General features: G+C 37.2%; 1 protein-coding gene across 1 annotated transcript in view; it reads left to right on the top strand.

Moving 5' to 3' along the window:
• Positions 1-25,283, top strand: part of KIF6 (kinesin family member 6) — a 363,044-nt gene that overhangs the window by 72,215 nt on the left and 265,546 nt on the right. Inside the window, exons 4-5 of the mRNA XM_057698188.1 lie at positions 6,165-6,312; positions 10,950-11,059. Of these exons, the coding sequence (XP_057554171.1) occupies positions 6,165-6,312; positions 10,950-11,059 (258 nt within the window). The remainder of the gene's footprint in view (positions 1-6,164; positions 6,313-10,949; positions 11,060-25,283) is intronic.

Raw genomic sequence — 25,283 nt, forward strand, 5'->3', positions numbered from 1 at the left:
TGAAAGGTCCTTACCCCACCATCTTTATTTTTAATCAGTATTTTCCCTTAGGACAGATGAGACTAGAAGCATATGAAATTTCCCAGTGCCCAATGGAGAGGGAGCAGACTGCGTTTGGATGAGGAGGCTCTACAGAAGGGAACTGGAGACAAATTTTGCCCATTTACAATTCTTTATTTACTTTTTTATTGTAGCAATGTAATTAATAAGTAGCATAGAGTATATATAAGTGGAGCCTACATTTAAAAAATTTTATATAGTATTCTCTGAAGATTTACCATTTGGTTTTCTATCCCACTGTAGGTGGGGGGAGAGTGAGCACATATTAGAGGATGGAATACTAGGACAAGTGGTAGAAAGAGAGAATATTTAAGTTATAAAAGTAGACACAACAATCATCAGGTGCCAGTGCAGCACACTACAGTACTCAGTTTTCATAGGTTGTAGCTAAGTCAAAATGAAAATGCTAATTTGTTCTCTGTATCCTTTGCTTTTCAAGACAGGAACACCTAATATATTTTAGAAGGTTTTCTATCAAAACTCAATAACATGTTTAATGTTTGACACTTTAAAGTCATAGACTTCATCTACCTAGAGCATTTATGGCCAAGTAGTATATATCCAAATGACATTGCTAATGGGATATTGCTATATTATTGGTGACAAATTTTGTTGATCAGAAATATTCTATAACAGTCCAACTCCAATGGCCCAAGGCTCTAAACTGGCCATAGCACCAGGCTGGCTTCTGTGAACCCAGCCTCCAAGCCAGCTTCTGAGAAACCAGGCCACCAGTCCACCCCTGCTCTTTACTGGCCCCTATAGACCCAGATGCCAGACCAGCCCCGGTGATTCCCAGTGCCTGGTCAGGCCCTGTGGACCCAGGATCCAAGTTTACCCATCCAGGCTGACACCACCAAAGGAAGCCAATAAAGCTCCAATGACTTGCCCTAAATAGAGAACTATGTATGTACTTTCTGACAAAGCATTCAGAGTAATCCTGTTAAAGAAATTTAGTGAACTACAAGAAAACAAAGACAGACAACTAAATGAAATTGGTAAAACAATGCATGAACAAAATGAGAAGTTCAACAAAGAAATAGAAACTATTTAAAAAACAAACAAGCAAAAATCCTAGGGTCAAGGAATACAATAACTGAATTGAAGATTCATTAGAAAGCTTCAATAGCAGGTTCAACCAAGCAGAAGCAAGAATTGATTAACTAGAAAAAAAGTCATTTGAAATCATCCAATTAGAGGAGCAAAAAGAAAAGAAGAGTGAAGAAAACCTACATGAAGTATGGGATACCATTAAAAGAAACAGTCTACTCATTATTAAAGTTCCAGAAGGAGAAGTGAGGGATAAAGGTGCAGAAAGCTTATTTAAAGAAATAATGGCTAAGAATTCTCAAATGTGGGGAGAGATTTGGACATCCATGTTCATGGAGCTAATAGGTCACCCCTAAATTTCACACCACAATGATCTTATCCAAGACACATTAAAATAAAACTGTCTAAAATCAAAGACAAAGAGAAAATTTTAAAGCATCAAGGAAAAAAATATCCTCACAATCCCCATAAGGCTATCAGCAGACTTCTCAGCATAAACTTTGCAGCCCAGGAGAGAGTGGATGGTATATAAAAGTGCTGAAAGAAAAGAAAAAAACAAAACACCTGCCAACGAAGGATACTTTACTGGCAAAGAGGGAGTGGTAAAGACTTTCCCAAACAAACAAAAGCTGATGGAGTTCATCACCACTAGACCTGCCTTACAAGAAATGCTGAAAGGAGTGCTTCAAGCTGAAATGAAAAGACACTAATTAGTAACATGAAAACACATGAAAATATAAAACATACTGGTAAGTATATAGTGAAATCAGAACACTTTAATACTGTAGTATGGTGATGTATTAATTGCTTAACTCTAGAGTTTAAAGGACAAAAGTATTAAAAATAACTACAGCTACAATATTTTGTTAGTGAATGTACAGTATAAAAAGAAGTAAATTGTGATATCAAAAGCATAAAATATGGGACAAGGAGTAAATGGGTAGAATTTTTGTATGTGATAAAGTTAAGTTGTTGCCAGCCAAAAATAAACAGTTATATCTTTAAGATATTTTATGTAAGCCTCATGGTAACCACAAAGCAAAAACCTACAAGAGATACACAAAGATAAAGAGGAAAATTAAAAAACAAGACTCAACTATATACTGCTGATAAGAGACTCACTTCAGCTTTAAGGACACATGTAGACCTCAAGTGAAGGGATGGAAATATATATTCCACACACATGGAAACCAAAAGAAAGCAAGAGTGTTCTTATATCAGACAAAATGACTTTAAGTCAAAAATTGTAACAAGAGGCAAAGATAGTCGTAATGATAAAGGAATCAATTCATGATGAGGATATAATAATTGTAAATATATATGCATCCAACATCAGAGCACCTAATATATTAAGCATATACTAACAGATCTGAAGGTATAAATAGACAGTACAATAATAGAATTGGAATTCAATACCTCTCTTTCAACAATTGATAGATAATCCAGAAGGAAATTCAATAAGAAAACATTGGATGTGAACCATATCTTAGACCAAATGAACCTACCAGACCTATACAGAACATTCCCACCAATAGCAGCAGAATACATTCTTCTCAAGCACACATGGAACATTCTCCAGGACAGATCATATATTAGGTTACAAAATCCCTTAGAATATCTAAGAACGTTAATTATACCAAATATCTTTTCCAACCAATGGTATAAAACCAGAAATCAATGAGAAGAGGAAAACTGGAAAATTCACAAATGTGTGGAAGTTAAACAACATACTCCTGAACAACCAAAGGGTTGAAGAAGAAATCAAAAAAGAAATCTAAAAATAGCTTGAAAGAAACACAGTAGAAATACAACACACTAAAACTTATCAGATGCAACAAAAGCAGTTCAAAGAGGAAAGTTTCTAATTTTAAATGCCTACATTAAGAAAAAGAAAGATTACAAATAACCCAACTTTGAAACTCAAAGAATTAGAAAAAGAAGAACAAACTAAGCCCAAAGTTAGAAGGAAGGAAATAACAGAGATCAGAACAGAAATGAACAAAATAGAGACAAGAAAGACAGTAGAAAAAAAAATGAATGAAATGAAGAGCTGTTTTTTTTTAAGATAAACAAAATTGGAAAGCCTTCAGCTAGCCTAAGAATAAAATGTAGAATTCTCAAATAAATAAAATCAGAGATGAAAACAGAGATATAACAGCTGACACCACAGAAATACAAAGGGTCATGAGACTACTATGAACATTTATATGCCAACAAATTGGATAACCTAGAAAAACTTCTTAGAAGTATACATTGTAGCAAGACTGAATCATGAAGAAATAGAAACTTTGAACAGACCAATAAATAAGGAAAATGAGTCAGTAATCAAAAGCCTTTCAACAAAAAATCCTGGGACCATATGGTTTCACTGGTGAATTCTACCAAATGTTTAAAAATTAACACCAGTCCTTTTCAAACTCTGTCTTATAAAAAGTTGGAGAGGAGGGAACATTCCCAAATTCATTTTATGAGGTCAGCATTACACTGATACCAAAGCCAGATTAAAGATGCCACAAGAAAAGAAAACTATAGACTAATATCCCTGATGGATATAGATGTAAAAATTCCCAACAAAGTCCTAGCAAAGTGAATTCAACAGCACACTAAAAGGATAATACACCATGTTGAAATGGGATTATCCCTGGAATGCAAGGATAATTCAACATATGCAAATCAATAAATGTGATACACCACATTAATAGAATAGAAGATAAAAATCATATGATCATCTCAATAGGCACAGAAAAAGCATTTGACAAAATTCAACATTTTTTCATGATAAAACCTCTTAACCAAATTGAATATACAAAGAATGTACCTCAACATAATAAATGCCATATATAACCAAACCACAGCTAACATTGTACTCAATGGTGAAAGCTTTAAAGCTTTCCCACTAAAATCAGGAATAAGACAAGTGTGCCCACTTTTACCACTTCCATTCAACATAATACTGGAAGTCCTAGCCAGGGCAATTAGGCAGGGAAAATAAATAAAAGGCATCCAAATTTGAGAGGAAGAAGTAAAATTATCTCTGTTTGTAGATGATATGATCTTATATATAGAAGAACCCTAAAGAGTCCACCAAAAAACTGTTGGAACTAATCAACAAATCCACTGAAGGTGCAGGATACAAAATCAAAATGCAGAGATCAGTTGTGTTTCTATACACTAACAACAAACTATCTGAAAAAAGAAATAAAATACAATTTCATTTACAATAGCATTGAAGCCAATAAGATACTTAGGAATAAATTTAACCAAAGAGGTGAAAGATTTGTACACTGGAAATTACAAGACATTGAAGAGGAAATTGAAGAAGACACAAATAAATGTAAAAATATACCATGTTCATGGATCAGAAGAATTAGTATTGTTAAAATGAACATACTGCCTAAAGCCATCTATAGATCCAATGCAATCTCTATTAAAATTACAATGGCATTTTTCACAAAAAATAGAAAAAAATCATATAATTTGTAAGGAACTACAAAAGAACTTGAGCAGCCAAAGCAATCCTGAGAAAGAAGAACAAAGCTGGAGGCATCATATTTCCTGATTTCAAGAGAAGAGAATGGAACCCTTATACTGTCAGTGGAAATGTAGGTTGGTACAGCCACCATGGAAAACAGTATGGAGTTTCCTTAAAAAATTAAAAAGAAAACTATCATGTGATTTGGCAGCCCCATTTCTGGGTATACAGACATCCTTCAGTATCTGTAGGGGATTGGTTCCAGGACGCCTTGCATTTATCAAAATCCACAAATGCTCAAGTCCTATATTTAGTTCTCTGTATCCATGGGTTTCGAATCTGTGGATTCAACCAAACTTGGATGGAAATTTCAATCCATAGTTGGTTGACTCTCCAGGTGTGAAACCCGTGACTACAGAGGGCTGGTTGTATTTATTGAAAAAACGTTTATGTCAAAGTGGATCCACACAGTTGTAACCCAGGTTGTTCAAAGGTAAACTATATATCCAAAGGAAATGAAATCGCTATCTCAAAGAGATATCTACACGCCAAGGCAATTGCCAAGGCATGGAAAAACTTGTGTCTATCTATGGATGAATGGGTGAAGATATGGTATATATTTGCAGTGGAATATTATTCAGCTATTAAAAAAAGAAGGAAATCCTGCCTTTTGTGACAAGATACCTGGACCTTGAAAGCATTATGCTAAGTGAAATAAATCAGAGAAAGACAAATACTATATGTTCTCACTTATAGGTGGAATCTGAAAAAACAAACTCATAGAAAGAGGGAGTAGAATGGTGGTTTCCTGGGGCTGTGGGTAGGGAAAATGGGGAGATGTTGGCCAGAGGGTATAAAATTCCAGTTATAAGATGAGTAAGTTCTGGGCATCTAATATACAGTTCAGTGACTATAGTTAACAATACTTTATTATGTATTTATAAGTTGAGAGTAAATCTTAAGTGTTATCACCACAAAAAAGATGGTTATTTGAGGTGATGGATGTGTTGATGGATGTGTCAACTACATTTGACCCTTGAACAATGAGGGGGTTGGGGCACCAACCGTCTCTGCAGTTGAAAAGCAAGTATATGTAAAGCAATTATATTCCAATAAAGAGCTAAAATAAAATTAAAGAAAAGAAAAGCAAGTATAGCTTACAGTCAGCCCCCTGTATCTGTGGTTTTGCAACGTGGATTCAACCAACTGAGGATTTTGTAATACTGTAGTATGTATTTAGTGAAGAAGATCCGCTTATGAGTGGACCCACACAGTTCAAACCCTTGTTGTTCAAGGGTCAATTGTATTCTAAAATAAAATTTTTATTCAAATAGAAAAAAACGTTTAAGATGACTGAATCCCATTTGAGTTACAGGTCCTCTCTTAGAGAAAAGGATTGATGTGCTGAGACTCCTAAATAAAAAATTTCTAGCTAGATAGTCACATACATAAATATTTCTATAGATATTGCTATAAAAGTCTTTTCAGTAGTGTTGAATCAAGTTGCTATTAGAATACCAGCCATTTAATACAAATGCATTTAGCCATTTTTATATTAAAAGTGTGCCATTTCTTTATGTAGCGTCCTGGCAGGTTACAACGGTACCATCTTTGCATATGGACAAACAGGCAGCGGTAAGACATTCACCATCACAGGTGGGGCAGAGCGCTACAGTGACAGAGGCATTATCCCAAGGACACTGTCATACATTTTTGAGCAATTACAAAAGGTATGAAGCTTTAAGTTAGTTTTATGTTTGGTACATTCAGCAGAAATTTACTGTGTGGGGGGGAATTTATTGTGACATTTTATTATATTATACCTAAATGAGGAAATATTGTGTAATAACTCTGGCCTTTACATTTAAGGAAGGTTTGGGATTTTGCTGAAGAGGTGAAAATGCAGAAGGTGCTTCAGAAGGGGATGCTGTTTCAGCAAAGGCTCAAAGGGAATTCCTTCTGATACACCCATGGAGGTTAAAAGAACAGATAATACATTTTACAACGGATCTCTTATATTTGCCATTGAGAAACTGAAGAGTATCTTTTTGCCAAAATAGACCTTTATTTTAGTTACTAAAGCACTGAATAGGATAATGTAGTCGTACCTTTTTCACACTTTTAATAGAAGCCCAGAGGAATTTACCACAGTAAAATTATAATTATATATAATTATATTATAATTAATATTATGATAAAGAGGAGTTTCCTATTTTATATTATATGCATCATTTATTGTATGGTTCCAAATGCCTGTTGCTATATCAAGATTTAATACAACCAATAATGTAGGTATCTCTATCCCCATTTTATAGTTGGGAAGAATGAGTCTTGGGTTAAATATCTTTCTCTGTGTGCTTATAACTAGCTGTTCTGGAGGTTCCATCCCAGGTCTGTGTGATGCCAAACTCTGTGCTTTTTACCACTACATACCCTACCTCTGGATATCAGACTGGCTTTATTTTGCTGGTTGTATTTAAACAAATTCTATATAATGAGTCGCTTAACTTCTCTGGGTTTCAGTTCTCCCCTCTGTGAAAGTAGAGACTAAATTGTATTAGAGGATCTCCAGCATCCCTACTAGTCCCAGCAATTCTTTGGGTATCAATTCTGTATAACAAATATCCTAACTAGGTCAGTGTAACAGCCTTTCCAAAATTTCTTGACTGTATGCTGCTTGCATTTTGAGTTGCAAAAATGAGAAGAAATTGCTGAGATCTGCATAATTCTAATTTCCACCCATAAAGTAGCAATTACCCATTAGTCCAGCTCATCTCTGACTAGCGCAAACATGCCAGCTTCTGCATGCCAGAAAATTTAGAAAAGAAAGGATTGAGCATAGTGTATATGTTGGATCTAAATCCTTTCTTTTCGTTTACACATTTATTTCTGACATTAGCTGTTTTGTTTTGTTCCCAGATTTCACAAACTGGGAACATAATTTCTAATAGTTTTTGTTGCTGTGGCCTAATGTGGGAGTATGCTGTCTTGGGAAAATCATTGAAGTTGGTGCAGGCTGACCTGGTTCTAAGTACAGTACTTACAAGATGTGGACTTGGGCAGTTCCTTAATGTCTCAGGCTTGTGGAGTCGCTGTAGGAGTTCAACATACTGTATTTAAAGATATTGTCCAGTTCCTGGCACATAGGAGATGCTCAAAACATGATAATTATTATTATAGCCATTAATATCCATATATATGGATATGCATACATACATGCATGTGGCCAAATGATTCCTGACCAATTTCAAAGAACCCTTTGAAACTCAAAACAAATGGAGCTAATTCCCCTGATTAAGTTAAACAGGATAAACAAATTCTTTCCTAATAGAAAATATATTTGTCTCTTTTAAAATTTTGTCTATGGTTACCGAAATACAGTTTTAAAAGTCTAAATATCTCCCAAGTACCTACCATCTGTTGGGTTCATTGTTTTATATCTGTTTGTCATTGATATTACTCTAAACCCCATTTCATTCTGAATGATTCTAAGTAACTCCCTGGACTTGGAGAGAGCCCATGGGACCAATTTATAGCCAGGACAACTCCTTGTAAATGAACAGATTAACACCATGGGGCACAGCACATTCGTTATAATCCTTCTGAAGTGTGGCGAAACAAGTCAGGGGCAACTTTGAAGTTCTTCATAAAGTCTGTCCTGATTGTTTAGCTGAAAAATGCTGACAGGTACTCAGATGCCCCCAGGTGATTGCTTTAGAGGCCACATGGTTCTCTCCAGAACCCTTAAAGGAAACATTTGACTTACGCAAAGTATTTATTTCAAGATAAACTAAGAACTAGTGCATACTGGGTCCTAAAATGCCTGTGAGTGTGATAGCACATTTGCAAAAATTTTAAAAGAAGAAAATTGATTCCATTTATTTTAGAAATCACTGCTCATTATTTTTGAGTATTGTGAGGTTCATACTTGTTTTGGGGCAGGAGAAAAGGCTGTCTGCAGGAAACATGTGTGTTATATTACAGTCTGGCAATCCTAAACAGTAAAAAAGGAATAATAAGGAAAGGTAGCTGCCACATAGCTCCGTGAATTTTAAGTGTGTATTCCAATAAAAGCCCAGAAAATGCATAAGCTGGAGGGGCCAAAGGCATTATCCCTGTCATCTCAGGACAATGGTCTTGCTATTTTCCTCATTTTTTATTTTCCAGTTTCTGAAAGAAGAGTTTCTCTACTGCTGATGAACATACAAGTTGGCTGTTCTTTTTGCCTTTCTTTTCCTTTCCTTTTGTATTCATGTACTGAATTCTCCATTTTAAAGGCTTTCAGAAATAATAATAAAAATAATAACAGCAATAATGGTAACATAAGCAATAGCAATGATTTATTGGTGCCTATTAGCAGGTAGGATTTTTGGTAGCATTTAAAATGCAGAACATTTATTTCTCTGTCACAACAGTTCTGCAAAACAAAGGTTATGATCCCCAATTTCATGATTAAACAACTGAGGTTAAGTTGTAAGGGTGCAGGATTCCTCAGTTATAAAAGCAGATCCAGTGTTCTAACCCAGTTTTGTCTAATGTTAAGATGAACTCATAAATGTATGTTAAAATATCAAACCATAATCTCTGACGTGTTTCAGATATGTTCAGATAAGCTTTAGAAATATATTGTTTTAAACAGGATGTTACTGAGTGATTCCCCACGGGCTTTAACTTGCTCCAAGAATCTTTTAGAGATGGACAGCATGTATGTTGATCATGGAACACTTTTTCCCACAAGTATTTTAAGTACTATTTTAGGAAACACTGGATTAGACTAAAGGTCACTCAGAGTCTGTCTAGTATTTGTAGTCTCTGATTCATGCACTCATCCAAACTATGACCCCCCCCAATCGTGCTGATATGATGCCTTTACAAAACGAGGATACTAACATAACAGATAAACCATTTGTCAGCATAGGCAGCCAAAGTCACCCACATCAACTGGATTTCCAGCATTTAGCTGGGAGAAACTTGCTTCGTAGATTCAATCCATGCTGTCACCTTTGAAGAACACCAGACATGGAATTTCAGCTGTAGCTTGAGTGTTTCACTATAGTCATGTGCTGGCTAAAAGCTGCCTTAGTTTTGCATTGTTGCATTTTTATGAAATGGTAGTATCTTTATTTGAATAGTTTGAGCCATTTTATAACAAGAGAATCATATTAATTTTAATCTGAAGAACTCATAGGGAGTCATTATTCAACTTCCTCACTTTAATGGGTATGAAAAATGGAGGCCAGGTATGGTAGGGGCTCAGAGCTACTAGGACTAGGATACCAGCTTTGGATTTGCAGGCCACTGTTCTCTCCCCCATCTCTGTGACTTGGTCTTCTCATCCTCTGAATAACACCCGTCAGATGGATTGTCTTGGATATACATGAGAATCCTTTCTATGAATATCCACTCTGACAATCTGCCTACCTTCTTGCCAGAAGACACAAATGTATTCTCCTCTTATGAGTAGCAGGACTCTAATATTTGCAGAAATGGAAGCATTTGTGTTTTGGGGGAAACAAGAAGAGGTGCTGTTATTGATATTTTGTATTAAAAACTGAGTTTGGAATTTTCTCAAGACCTGAAGAAATTCCCTGTTTTATTCCATCTCAGAGGGAGTGGGTCCTTTTTGTCTGCTGGTAGGACTGAGACTAGGACCAGTCACCTTGTCTTTTATCTGAATTACATTGATGTCTGTATCATTGCATTTCAGCAATGACCCACAGAAAATACCTCTCTCTAGCCAATAGTTGAATATCCCTAATTTGCTACTTGGACAAGGTAAGGTGTAGGTAGTGAACTGTTAATGTCCACTCTTACTGTTACCTGATTGATCTAAACTATTTCTGTCCCCTGGAATTCACTTTCCATACCTATTTATTGTCTGTTATCTATTTGTCATTGGAAACTTGAATATTAGAAAAGTTAAAAAAGGAATTATGATTAAAGGAATTATAATTAAAGCCAAAGATTATTCTTTGGCTACTGAAGTTTTTTAATCAAAGTAACAATTCTGTGTTCTGGTTTGTTTGTTTTTTCTGTCTGGAAAGTAAAAAATGGTGTGTTATACAGTTCGGCAAGCAAGTTGGCTCCTTTTAAGTGTATATTGACTTTTTATGTATAATGTGGAACCAATAAAAAATAACAGACTGAAGTTGCTTGTAATCATGGGTGTTGGCCATTTAAAAAAAAAAAGCTTCATGCATATGGTAAATGGCAACTTGAAAGTGTCACGAACTGAAAATGTGAACCATACAAAGTGAGAGAGCGAAGGAGTGAAACTGTAAGGAAACTAGTGATAAATGTGTTCATCTTTCTCTAAGCTGAATCATGATTTATAGCCATTTAATAATGTCTTTCTCTTTCCAATCAGGACAGCAGCAAAATATATACAACACACATTTCCTATTTGGAAATCTACAATGAATGTGGTTATGATCTATTGGATCCAAGACATGAAGCCTCCAGTTTGGAAGATTTGCCGTGAGTAGCAGAACAACAAAGAATGGGGAAAAATTACTTTCAGATGTTCCCTTCAAATATTTTCTTTGAAACTTTGTATGTTTCTGGTCTCAATCATAATTAACAAATTCTGGATAACAGAATCTTTTTGTAGTATAGCGGATATTTTTTTCAGTTATGACAAATAGACAGTAGTGTTGGGACCTAAAATTGCTTGAAACTCATTTGTTCAGACAACTTCTTTCAGCGTTGGTACAAGCGAATGTAGTGAATGTTCTCGGAGAGTAGGTGCTGAGAGGATTGATGGGATGTGACAGTACTACTTTACTCTTGCCACATGAAACCTTTTTACTTCTCTAATTTGGCGTCTCTCTGAAGAAGGTATTCAGATTAACCATAAAAGAGTCTGAAAGAGAGAAAATAAAACTTTGTTTTCCCCAATTGCTTCTCTACTATTATTGACTAACATTGACGTGAATTTGGTCAGATTGGTACTGATTGTTTCATAACTGAAATATAAATAGTCGTCAGAGCTTATCTCTTAATGGAATAAGGTACTCTGCAAGCATTTATATAACATTACTTGCTGCTTATTTGAATGTTTGCCTAAATTAGACATATTAATTGGTAACAATTCATATACTTTGGTCTGGACATCTTCAGAATGTTGGTAGAGCCAAGAAAATGTATTGTAATATTTTTCTTATTAAATATTCTAAAAAAATTTAAAGTATATATTAATCTTCTACCAAAAATGTCAACAACCATTTGCTTATTTTAATTTACAAAGGAAACGAGAAGAGATAATAAAGAAAATAGGTTATACTCTTTACATCACCTTTATATGTACTCTTCTGTTAATGTTGATTGAGTTTTTATGTCTCGTTTATGCTAACAATATTTGGTCGAGGGAGTTAGGAAAGGGGATTATTGTTGGCACTCTTAATATTTGTATAAAGATTAAGAGAAAGGAAAGATTATTGACTCCATGGAAGAAAAGAAACTATTGGAATTAAGTTTACAAAAAGGAAGGAAACACTTTCCTCATAGGAAGGATAGAAGCAACAGCATTAAAGACAGAAAGGCCATGTGTTGAGGAGTCATGTGAAGTAAAAGCAGAAATGCCAACTAAAGCCAGCTTTTGAAGGATTTGAATGACAGGTTATTGGTGTGAGACTGATCTTTATTCTAATAGGCTTCTTAATTAGTTTCCTAGCCCCAAGTCTAACCTATGTAACTCTAGGCTAACTCTTGCCTGAAATCACTTTTAACAAGTCATATTTACACCAAAGAGCTTGAAGCTTGTTTAGTAATAATCCAGAAATGAAGGGCTTGACTATAATGAACATAGAAGAGATAAATCTGAGAGATACACAATAAATAAATAGAAAGATGGGAAGGAAGGAAGGAGGGGAAGAAAAGAAGAAAGGAGGAGGGGAAGAGAGGAAGAAATGCAGAAAGAAAAGAAGGAAGGAAGGAAGGAAGGATGGATAGATTATGCCTAGCACCTTGGATTTAATTGGTTTTGCAAAGAAGGTAAATCACAGCAGGTTGGTGCTCTAGTCATTTTACTGACTAAGGAGAGGAAGCTCAGAGAGGTAGGACTTGCCCAGAGTTTCAAAACTAATCGGTTAATGGTAGAACAAGGGTTAAAACACAGATATTCTCACTTTCATGCCAGAATAGCAAAAATAGCTTCAAGATTTTACCACAGGACCTAGAGAATTAAGGAGTCATTGACCTAAAAGGGAGATTTCCATTAGAAAACTTGAGTGGGTGGTGGTGATGCGTTTCACATATATGACTTGGGTGTCTGAGAATACCATACCAGATGTTTACATTTACAGTACATTTCTCAGAGGAAGGAAGAATGCCTTACTTGTGTTGGTAGTCTCTCTTCCACCTAGGCCAAAGTAAGTCCTTAAAATTTTTAAAAATTATCTGTTAAATTGAAACTATGAAGGAGACTTTTTGATGATGAGAGGGTAAAGAGAAAACAGCATGAACCCTGTGAGTCTAATTGATATAATTAGAAAATATGGGAAGAGCAAGGAATGAGAAAAGTCCTTTGAGCTCTAAGAGAGGTAGTGTGATATAAAGGAAAGAACACTTGATCAGAAGTCAGGAAATTTGGGTTCTAGTCCCAACCCTGAAATCTTACAAGTGTGAGTCAAAAATTATCCACACTTCAGTTTTATTAAAACTCCTGTTGGCCACACTGTCTTATCAGCGCTTTCCATTCAAGGCTTCTGTCTCCCCAGTCACTGCTGTGCAGGTGTAAACATGTTACTTCAGTTCATTTGTAACTGCGGTGCCAGCAAAAACAGACGCACAAAAGAAGAGCAGCGTGCAGTGATGCAGTTTTTGTGGTCTGAGGGTGTACCTGGTGCCGTTATTTATCGAAGACTTTGTGCGCAGTATGGAGAAAGTGTTTTGTTGTGAAGAAGTGTATGAATGGATAGAGAAGTTCAAGGAAGGTAACACAAGTGTTAGCCATCAAGAAGGAGTCGGACACCCATCCTCGTCCGTGGCTGATTACAACATTGAGCGTACATGTGAAATGATTCTGTTTCCTGGGATTCTCAAAGGCCAGTATTGAACCATTATCAGGAAAAAGGTTCAGCAATCAACAGTGCTCATTACAGGGAGATGCTTATTGAATAGCTGAAGCCTGGAAAGGACTGCTATCCAAGGGCGTTGTGATCTTGCATGGAAGTGCACGTCCTCACACTTCTGCCCACACTGTCCACACTCTGCAAAAACTTCATTTTGAGGTATTAAAGCATCCTCCCTATAGTCCTGATCTTGCTCCATCGGACTTTCACTTGTCTGGTCCCCTGAAAGCAGCCCTACAAGGACAAAGATTCACTTCTGATGAAGAAGTGAAAGTGGTGCGTTTTTGGCTCTCAGCTCAGCCTAAAACATTTTCTAATGAGGGAATATGAAAGCTTGTTGACAGATGGACAAAGTGTATTGAAAAGCAGGAAGGGGCTTCCTAGGTGGCGCAGTGGTTAAGAATCCGCCTGCCAATGCAGGGAACCCGGGTTTGATCCCTGCTCCAGGAAGATCCCACATGCTGCAGAGCAACTAAGCCGGTGTGCCACAACTATTGAGCCTGCACTCTAGAGCCCGTGAGCCACAACTATTGAGCCCATGTGCTGCAACTACTGAAGCCCACGTGCCTAGAGCCCGTGCTCCTCAACAAGAGAAGCCATGGCAATGAGGAGCCCACGCACCACAAGGAAGAGTAGCCCCGACTCACCGCAACCAAAAGAAAGCCCACGCACAGCAACAAAGACCCAACACAGCCAATAAAACAAATAAATTAATTAATTAAAAAAAAAGAAAAGCGGGGAGATGTATTTGTCTTTTCTAAAAGTTAATTAAAATAAATTCTGCAGCAATAGTGCAGATAATTTTTGACTCACCCTCATAGATAAATTTTTTCACTTTTATGGGTGTTTCTTTGTAAAATGTGGACATTGGATTATATAATATTTAATAACCATCCAACCCCCAATGTCTAGAGTTAAAAGATTAGTGACATCATAGGATAGGATTTATTTGGTGGCTCTTCTCCCTTTCACAAAAGAATAAGAAATGATCTAGATATTTTCTATTGTCCTGCTGGAAAATAGCCTTAAGCTTCTTGAGAGGAAGGGCAAAGCCTTAATTCACTCTGTGTCTCTGCATTTCCCAGCATGCCTGGCATTTAGCAGTGGTTCTTGGTGTTGGTCAGATTGTCTCTATAGATGGTTCCACTTTCTGTCTTAAACTACTACTCCTTCTTTAGTAGCTTTGTCCTCTTGTCGGAGAATGAGTTCACTGACTCAAGTCAGAAGTGCCCTCCATTACAAACAGATGTTTTCAATGAACTACCACCCCCCCCCCCACACACACACACATATACACACACACACAAAAGTGGTCTGAAAGATTTTCTTATCTTACATTTCAGACTATAATTACGTGACAATATTAAAATAAAATGAGAAGATTCTCATTAAGAAAGAAGATTCCCATGTCCTAGGACTATAGCTTGTTTACTTCAAATATATTCAATAGTATAAAATTCCAAAACAACTCAAGAACTGCGTAGTCTTTTGGTGTGGGGATAATGGGATTTGACTGGTATTGAGTCTGCTAGTTTTCTGGGAATTTTAGAGGATTTGCCATTTACTAAGATTATATAGCAATTCTTTATAATGGGATGTGACTTTTGCTATACCTGGATTGGATTAAGAGTATGCACTGTTAATCTGGTTTCACACACTCTTGAACTGGGACAAGCTCTAACTCTGAAATCCTATCTGTTTGGTTGACTGGCTTTATTTGTTGTGAGCTGGAATGTCCCAAACACTCTGAATACCATCCCAAAATAGTAGGCAAAATGTCTGTTGACCTTGGTTCTCTCCTGCAGTCATCTGTTTGAGGAACAATGGCCATATACACGTTTTTTTTCATCTTTATTGGGGTGTAATTGCTTTACAGTATTGTGTTAGTTTCTGTTGTACAACAAAGTGAATCAGCTGTATGTATACATACATCCCCAAATCCCCCATACACACATTTGATCCCTTCCACGTTCTTATACTTGGCTTCACCACGTAAAATCAAATTCATGGTCATTTTGATATTGCACAATAATAGCATCAGTAACAGGTTGCTTACCGCTGAGCAACATAGCTTCCCCAGAATCACCTGATGGATGCTCTTCTTCTCACAGGTACTCTGTCTTTTCTGTTTCTTTTTCTTTTACATTCTAATGAACTCTGCCTCTCTGCTCTTGCAGAAGCATTTACCTGTAGACTACCTGTGGCCTTCATATGCTGTCAGGGCACCAGACTAAAGTCAATTGCTTTTTGCAATTATTGCTCTAGTCATTTGGCAATGAGTTTTTAGATGTAACACCAAAAGCTTATGGTTAATAAGTATATGAAAAGGTGCTCAGCATCATCTGTCACTGAAGAATTGTTAGTTAAAACAAGATACCACTACACACCTATTGAAATGGCTAAAATTTAAAAAACTGGCAATACCACATGCTGACAAGAATACACAGCAACTGGAACTCTCATTCATTGCTGGTGGGAATGCAAAATAGTACAGCCACTTTGGAAGACAGTTTCCAATTTCCTATAAAACTAAGCATAGTCTTACCATATGATCCAGCAATCACACTACTAGGTATTTAACCAAATGAGTTGAACATTTACGACAGTGCAAAAACCTACCCACAAATGGATATAGCAGCCTTATTCATAATTGCCCAAAACTGGAAGCAACCAAGATATCCCTCAATAGGCAAATAGAAAACAAACTGTGTTATATCCATGCAGTGAAATATTATTTGGCAATAAGAAGAAATGAGCTATTAAACCACAGAACATGAAGGAAACTTAAGTACACATTGCTAAGTGCAAAAGCCAGTATGAAAAGTCTACACACTCTGTGTTTCCAACTGTATGACATTCTTGAAAAGGCAAAACTATAGATACAGTAAAAAGATCAGTGGTTGCCAGGGCTTGAGGCGGGGTGGGGTGGTGTAGAAGAATGAATAGGTGAAGCACAGAGGATTTTTTTGGGCAGTGAAACTATTATTGATATATATGATACTATAATGATGGGTACATAACTTCATGCATTTGTCAAAACCCATAGAATTTACAACACAAAGAGTGCACCCTAATGTAAACTATGGACCTTTGGTTAATAAAACAAGAATGACAAAATGGAATGAACAACGGATACACTTAACTTGGATGAATCTCCAGGGAATTATGCTGAGTGAAAAATGCCAGTCCCAAAAGGTTATGTGCTTTGTGATTTCATTTATGTCATATTCGTTAAATGACAGAATTATAGAAGTAGATAACAGACTAGTGGTTGACAGGAGTTAGGGAGGGAAGTGGGAATGGTTATATGAGGCCAGAGATGAGCCCTTGTGGTGATGGACTCTTCTGGATACACACAACTGTCAAATGCATGGAACTAAAGCACTTACGCATACATGAGCACAAGCAAAACTGGGACATCTCCATTAACTCAGTGGATTGTGTCAATGCCAATGTCCTGGTTGTGATATTTTAATATCTTTTTTACAAGATGTTACCATTGGGAAAAACCAGATGATGGGTACATGGGATCTCTCTGCATTATTTCTTACAGCTGCATGTAAATCTACAATTATCACAAAAAAATAATTTTAATTTAAAACAGTAAGTGGCTGAATTTTTATATATAGACATATATATGCATATACATGTGTGTGTTAAAGCTACTCAGCATTTAGTCATTTAAATGAAAATAGAACTTCTACTTTTGAAAGCTCCTATGTCATATGCTGTAAAGGGAATATAGTTAGAACCTAAGTATGTCTCATGAAGTAAAACAGTATAACTGCTGGTCTTAACCATAGGGAAAATAATCACCTTACTTTAGTGTAATTTTAGTATTCCTAAATAGGGACGCATATTCCATTTAAGGTTCCAAAGACAGTCATGGTTATTACTGTTTTAAAAAAGTCAGTAAAATCTAGCATTCAGTATTGAAATCTTGGCTGTGTTGTGATTTTTAAATAATTTGTCATCAAAGGAAAAAAGTTGACAGATGTTAAATTTAATTCACCACATTTCTAATACCTACTGGATATAAAACACTGCGAAGTGCCACAGGAGTCACAAAAAGTGTCTGCCTTCCTGGCTTACAGCCTAGTCATGTGGAATCACTCATGTACTTAGCAAATGTTTATTGAGATCCAGCTTGTTCCCACACACTATGTTAGGCACTGAGTTTACTAACATAGTCTTTGCCTTCCTGGAACTCACAGCACAGTGGATAAAAATAGTACAAAATAGCATAAAGTGCAATATGAAAATCGTAAGAAAGGCACAAAGAATGACAAGGACTTAAAGGAGAAAGAAATCACATCAGGTCAAACAAACAGAAAAAGACTCATAGAGAAGATGGCACATGAAATAGTCCTTGAGGGGAGGGCTAAGACTTGGGACAGTGAAGTGTGGCATTCTCGTGGAAACAGAGGTAGGGAAGTTGCAAAGCATAGAGCTTGTTCTGTGACTGTTAATAGACCTGTTCAGCAAGAACCCAGTGAGGGAGTAGGTGAGAACATTAAGACTGGAAGGATATGAAAGCAAGGATTTGGCAGACAAGACGTAGCCCTTGGAGATTTTTATTCCAGGGCATAGCATGACTGGACTACCTTTCAGAAAGAAAAATCAGTCAGTAGTGTACAGGACAGGAATGAGATGGTCAGAGAGAGCCCAGAGCATTGTGGGACATCAGAACCATTCACGTGGCAATGGGAGCAAAGAGGGGCAAAATTGGAAGGTGTAAGAATCACCTGAAAGAACTGTTAATGCAGATTCCTGGCCTCCACCTCCAGAAGGTTCAATTATGTTTGAATAAGCATCCCAGGTGCTTCTAATGCAGGTGGTCTGCCTTAATCCCTGCACTCATCCACCTAGGGAAATTTTTTTTAAAGATGCTTCCTTAAATCTCTCATTTAAGGAAGTGGGTATCATTGTTAGTGTCTAAGCTCGTACTGCTCGCCAATAATCAAGAGACGAGTTGTTGGGGCGAGGAATAACGACTTTATTCAGAAAGCCAGCAGAGTGAGAAGGTGTGCTCGAGTCCCAAAGAACCATCCTGCCTGACTTAGAATACAGTCTCCTTTATACTAAAAGGGGAGGGAGTAAAGTCAGACACTTCCTGGTTCCCATCAGCCTCCGGAGGGGATATGTTAATTTCTTCCTCCCTGCAGTCATTCACAGCTGTTTCCTGTGAGCTAAACAAAGGTATTTTAGCTTAATGCTCATTACCTGGGAAGCAGGGTTCCCAGAGATGGGCCATTATGTATAATTTAAGCTTATAGGCAGCCTCCCTTTAGTGATTAACTTGTAATAGAATACAAAAGGTTCTTCCCTATTACATCATAATCCGTGTTTTTGGATGACTAAACTAAGGTTCACATAGATTGTGTGATATTCCCCCCAAATTCCATGTCTGCCAAGAGATAGGATATCAACCTTGGTCAGTGAAATATTAGAGCTGGGGTTGATGGTGCTCTTGCCTGGAAGATCCATGTTTATCCTGGTTTTGTATCTGAGCCCTGAGCAGACTATGGTTTCTGGGCTTCTTCAGGCTCCGGGAGCCTCTTTTGTGAGCCAAGTGCACCTCTGTCTGTTGTATGTCAGACACTCTGCAAGGCTGAGAGTACCTAGAGCTCCTGACCTCAAAGGGCTCTAGTCTAGTAGAAGACTCAGAAACTGATCATTTCCATCTTACATAGTAAGTGATAAGATGCCCTGGGTTCTCTGAGGACACAAGGGAAGACACTGATTTCAACTTGGGGTTCAGAGAAGGAAACTCTGCCACATTATGGACTCCAACCTCAGCTGGGCCCTTATCCTGCTAAGCAATATTTTCATGTCCCCAGAACTTTTTCTTGCACGCCTCACAATAACTCTATCAAATGTCTGTCTCTGTACTCAAGAACTACCTGCCCCAATTCTCTCTGAAGTCAATTTTATCCTAACCTCAGAGAATATGGAAGCTGTCAAACATGAATTCCCTCAACTTCCTGCCTCCCATCCCTTTTCCCAATTACCTATGTTCCTCTAGTCTCAGGAAACTCTGTCCTTTTGAAAGCCAATCCCTCCACTTATGCTCTGGACACTCCTTGCATCAGTACAAATACACTTTTTTTGGTCTACACATTTTATGTTTAAAAATTTTGAAGTTAGTGCCTTTAGATGAAGCATGCATCCTTCAGTTCTTATACCTACCTATTGCATAACACTTTTCATTTGTGTCATTTTTCTGACCCCATTTAGCATTTGAGATTCCTGGGCCTATAAGCATAGATCTCAAAGTTAAAACTAACTCCAGCCCTTTCTTCAACTGAGTGAATTACTGACACAGCTGGGAGGCAACCTCTTGAGAAGCTGGGGGTGCTGTCCTGCAAGATTATCTGAACAAGTGACCAGTGACAAGTGACGATCAGTTGTACTCTGTGTCCTTAATGGATTGGCCAGGGATAGTGTTGCTGGAAAAATGGAACGTTGCAAATAACCATGGTAGAGGAATAGAGAACCTTTCCATCCTGAAAATGACACACTTCTACCCAAAACCTGTCCCACTAGAGTAATAACAAGGGGGAAGCTGGTTTCCCCGACTCTGAATGGCCAATGGAAAGAGATGGTTCTCACTATCAGAAATGTCTTAGATAGAAGGTTGTCTTCATCAGACAGCCTTGTTTGGCTACCATCACAAAATACCGTAGCCTGGGTGGCTTAAACAGCAGATGCTTGTGTATCACAGTTTTGGAGTCTGGGAAGCCGAGCCTCAAGGTGCTGCAGATTGGATTCCTGGTGAGAGCTTTCTTCCTGGCTTGCAGGATGGCTGCCTTCGCTCTGTGTTCTCTCATGGGAGGGAGGGAGGGAGAGAGAGAGAGAGGGAGAGAGAGATAGAAAGAAACTCTGCCTCTCAAAGGTTCATCTCCAAATACCATCACATTGGGGATGATTAGGCTTCGACACGTGAATTTTTGTCGGGGTGGTGGTGGAGGGCGCAGACATTCAGTTCATAGCAGAGGGTGTTAGCTGTCACCATCAGTTGCCTACTATGTGATGAGTAGAAGGATGGGAGAAACAGCTGCAGTATTTTCATTCATATATCTGGAATGTAAAAATATATCTGTGATTTTAGGGGTTTTAGTCACATGAGATTATTTAATGACATGAAAATCACTGTCATCTCAGTCTATTCCGTTTTCCTCGTGCTTTGTATATAAACAAATGCATACAATTTCTTTTCCTGAGGTTGAAGCGAAATGCACTTTTAAAGTTATGTATTGGTATGGACTTGGGGATTTTTTACTTATTGTCAAGTCTTCATAATTGCTGTACGAATTGTTTCATTTATCCTGATACTACAACATATTTTTTTTTGAAATCTGTTCTGAATTTTGAGCATAAAAAGTAAAACCAAAAGATTACCTAAAGGAGTTTTGAATAACTTAGGCTTGCTAGGGCACTTTATTCTGTCTTTTAAAAGAATACACAGGGTTTGGAAACACCTCTAACTCTTACAGCTCAACTAATAGAGAAAAAAAGCATTACAACCTTTTGAGAGCGTCAACATCATATATACGAAGTGCTCACTATGTTGCAAGAGTTTCAGTGAGCTCTTTTGGGTCATTATAAAGAATTTAAACTGTTTTCTTCATTTTACTAACCATTTAGTTGGAAAATGTAACATGAATGTGAGACACCTCAGGAGACTTCCATGAAACACAACTTGTCGACTATCCAGCTAAACGAAATAATGGCATACAGATCATTTCGAGCTGCAGTAGTCTCATGAATGGAGCCCATATCGGCCAGTAATTTTAGTCCCTTCACACCAGTGTCTTTGCTCCCATGACCCGCAGTGACTTCCTAATTGTACTGGCATGTGCCAGGACCGGAGTTCTGACTGAGCCGCAGGCTGGCAGCTCTGCTGAGGCAGGAGGAGTGCTGAGCTAGAGACAGTGTGTCGGGGGAAGAGCCTTTAGAATGAAATCTCAGTGAGTGAGGGGAAGAGGTTCCGTTGGGTGGCTAGCGCCATCATCTGGACCAGGTGATAAGGGTCACAGGTGGCATATCACTCTGCCTGCTCTGAAACTTCCGTGGCAGGTAGCCTATGTAGCCATGGCAGTTTAGCCAATTACATTGGACCTTGTGTTTTCAGGTTGAGTTCTAGGATAGTTGAAGACATTTACAAAACGAAAGCCCGTCTTTATGAACCAGAGGTCAGACTGATCAGGGTGGCTGACCACGTGTTATCTTTCAGTATGTATCTAACTCAATCGAAGAAGCAAGCCCTAGGAATAACCCAGGTAGAAGAAATAAAGGCAAAATAGATTTCTTTTATGATAGCAAAATAAAGGTAAAATACTCCAGAAATGTTTAGAGACTTTGTGAAGGCAGTAGTATAGTTTTGGGTGAGAAATAAAAGAAGGCTTGAAAGTAAACGGAGAGCTGTTATGAATGAGAAATGTGAACACTTTAAAGAGGTCAGTTCTTCCCATATTGATGAAATTCCAAGCAAAGCATGAAAGACTTTAAAAAATAGATATAATTTCAGAGTTTATCTGAAAGGATAAACAACCAAGAAGAGCAAAGAAGTGTTTGAAAAATAGAATTCTGGTGACACCATATACTGAAATTAGGTAAAAACCCTAATAATGAAATCATGTTATACTGCTTCAAAATCAAAAATTAAACAGATGAAGAACAGATAAACCAGAATCAGATCCTATACCATGTTATTATTTAATATAGATAAAGGGAAGAGTTCTTTAGTCCATGATATTGAACATTTTGGTCAGTGAATTAATAAGTGCAGGTAACAGCAGTCCAGTTTACATCAGCTTAACCAAATAGTCCATTCTTTCCCCTCCAACCACAGGACACGGTAAGGATTCTGGAGATTGCGGCCAGGGCTGCTGTGGAAGTTCAAGGAGGCCATCTGGGCTTCCTTTTGCCATTCTGCTGAGCCATGCTCAGCAGGTGGCTTCAGTCCTCTGCAAAACACCTGCATTACCTTCCACATCATATCCACATTCCTGGAAGAAAAAAAGGAAAAAGGCATGTGCTGGCCGAGGCTGCCCCTGTAACAGTCTTCCCAGAAGCTCTACCCATTGATTTTCACTTATTTATCACCGATCAGAATTATGTCACATGGCCAGCTGTAGTTGCAAGGGAGTCAGGGAAAGTCTAGTATTTTCAAATAATTCCCTGAACAAAATCAGAGCCTAATAGGGGGAAAGGGACATCAGATCCCATATAGGCAACCTGCACTTTGAGCCACAATTAGTTACTTCAGGGGAAAAATCCATGGATATCCCCCATTTCCTTCCCTGCATCTGTATCCAAAAATAGTAAAAGGAAGATGGCATCATTAATATTAAAGGGTATAATAACATGTATACATTTCTAATTTTACCACAAATCTGCAAAATATGCATAGGAAAATTAAGGAATTATATCAACATTATCATTGTCCTTGTGTTGGGACTCTGTTTTTTGAAATTCTTTCCCTTTGAAAATTTTCAAACTTTTTCACAAGAAGCATGTATTACTTTTGTCCTTGGAAAAATAATAAAATTTATGTTAAAATGAAAATAAAAGCAAATAAACTCAAAACTTGTGAAATGCAATAGTGTAAACTTGGAGGTGTATAAAGCTATTTACTTGGGAGAGGAAATGCTATGTTTTTCCAGAGTTACAAATCCATTGCCTCTAGATCTATTTATTCCTGTAACTTCCCCAAATGTGGAAAACTTGAGCACATAATTTGTGATACTGAAACTATAAAATCTGAACTAGAAAGCAAGTATTAGTGAAAATCAGAGGAAAATGATTGGTAGCACTGAAGAAGATAAATTTTAGTGTATGGCTCTGTAATTGCCATATGAAATTAAGCCAAACAAGACATTTCACTAAATGATGGATTATTTGTGAGCTTGGAGCAGGGAAAGGAATGTGATGGCTGAATATAGTTGGAAATTAGCAAAGGGTATTAGTGTTAGAGGAAGGATAACAAGCATGGTTTTTTATGTTAAATGTTTATTTCTGGAAAATCGTGCAAATGGTGGTTGCCTATAGGCAATAGATGAGTCTATGATAAGCTGCACATTGGATTTGGGAGCCATTTGCCTGTTGGCAGTTACAAAGTGATATTGTTTTGGGGTGGGGAAAGTTCGGTTAATGTAATATAATACAGAAAGATGATCCTATCAGGTTATTCGCAATCTAAAATTTTATCACATTTGGATATAATTTTGAGAAAAGAGAAGATAGAAATGGAAGCATGTTTCATGTAAGATGCTAAATCTTAGTGAAATAACTAAATGACAATAACCGATAAATTAATGAACATAGCCACCTGTGAGGAAAGTGTCAGCTCGCCTACACATCAACTGTGCCTAGTCTTTTTCTGACTTTAGCTGTCATGAATAATTCTCATTTTGGTTTTGCATGTCTATAGCAGTGGCCAGCAGCTTCCAATTCTCTTTCTTGAGTTCTTTTGGTGATACCTGTTTTCCTAGCATATGAAATCCTAAGCACAGTAAGAAGCAGAAGCTTCTTAAAAGTGTGAAGATGTTTCCACGTTGACATCAGGTATCCTTGAGTCATGTAGGATACACTACATTAAATGACTCATTTCAATTTTGCTCCTTTTCAGACAGGCAATAAATCATATACAGGTTTCCAGCACCTCTGAAATGGCAGATTTAGGGTGCTAAGTTCTTTGGGAAATCAGAAGACCAGAGTTCAAGTCTAATAATATTATTATTAGAAATAATAATGATAATATTTAGGAGAGGATATTTACCAATTGAAAAGAAACAAGTTAATGTGATAACAAGACAAGAATTCATCACAACAAGCACTCAGAATATTTTGCAGCTTTGGGGATTAAGAGGTAAAAACTACCATGTACAAAATAAATAAGCTACAAGGATACAGCAGAGGGAATATAGCCAGTATTTTATAATAACTTCAAGTGGAGCATAACTGTAAAAATAATGAATCACTATGTTGTACACCTGAAACTAATATGCTGTTGTAAATCAACTATACTTCAATTAAAAAAAAATAATTTGCAGCTTTCAGTTTGGACCTGTTTTTGTTTTTCCAGGTAAAGTATTTAGTTTTAGGTCCACAACAAAGTAGAGAGGAAGGTATGGAGATTTCCTATATACCCCCTACCTCCACACATGCATAACCTTTCCCATTATCAACATCACTCACCAAAATGACACGTTTGTTACCCAGAATGAACATACATTGACACCTCAAAATCACCCAAAGCCCATAGTTTACCATAGGTTTCACTCTTGGTGTTGTACGTTGCATAGGTTTGCACAAATGTATAATGACATATATTCATCATGATAATATACAAAGTATTTTCACTGACTTAAAAATTCTCTGTACTCTGCCTAGCCATCACTACCCACTACCTCCACCCCTGGCAACCATCGATCTTTTTATTGTCTCCATAGTTTTGCCTTGTCCAGAATGTCATATAGTTGGAATCATACAGTATGTAGCTCTTTCAGACTGGCTTCTTTCACTTAGTAATATGCATTTAAGGCTCCTTCATGTTTTTTCATGGCTTGATAGTTTATTTCTTTTTAGCACTGAATAATATCCCACTGTCTGTTTGTACCAAAGTT

The sequence above is a fragment of the Hippopotamus amphibius genome, chromosome 11 (genome assembly GCF_030028045.1).
Source record: "Hippopotamus amphibius kiboko isolate mHipAmp2 chromosome 11, mHipAmp2.hap2, whole genome shotgun sequence".
NCBI lineage: Eukaryota > Metazoa > Chordata > Mammalia > Artiodactyla > Hippopotamidae > Hippopotamus > Hippopotamus amphibius.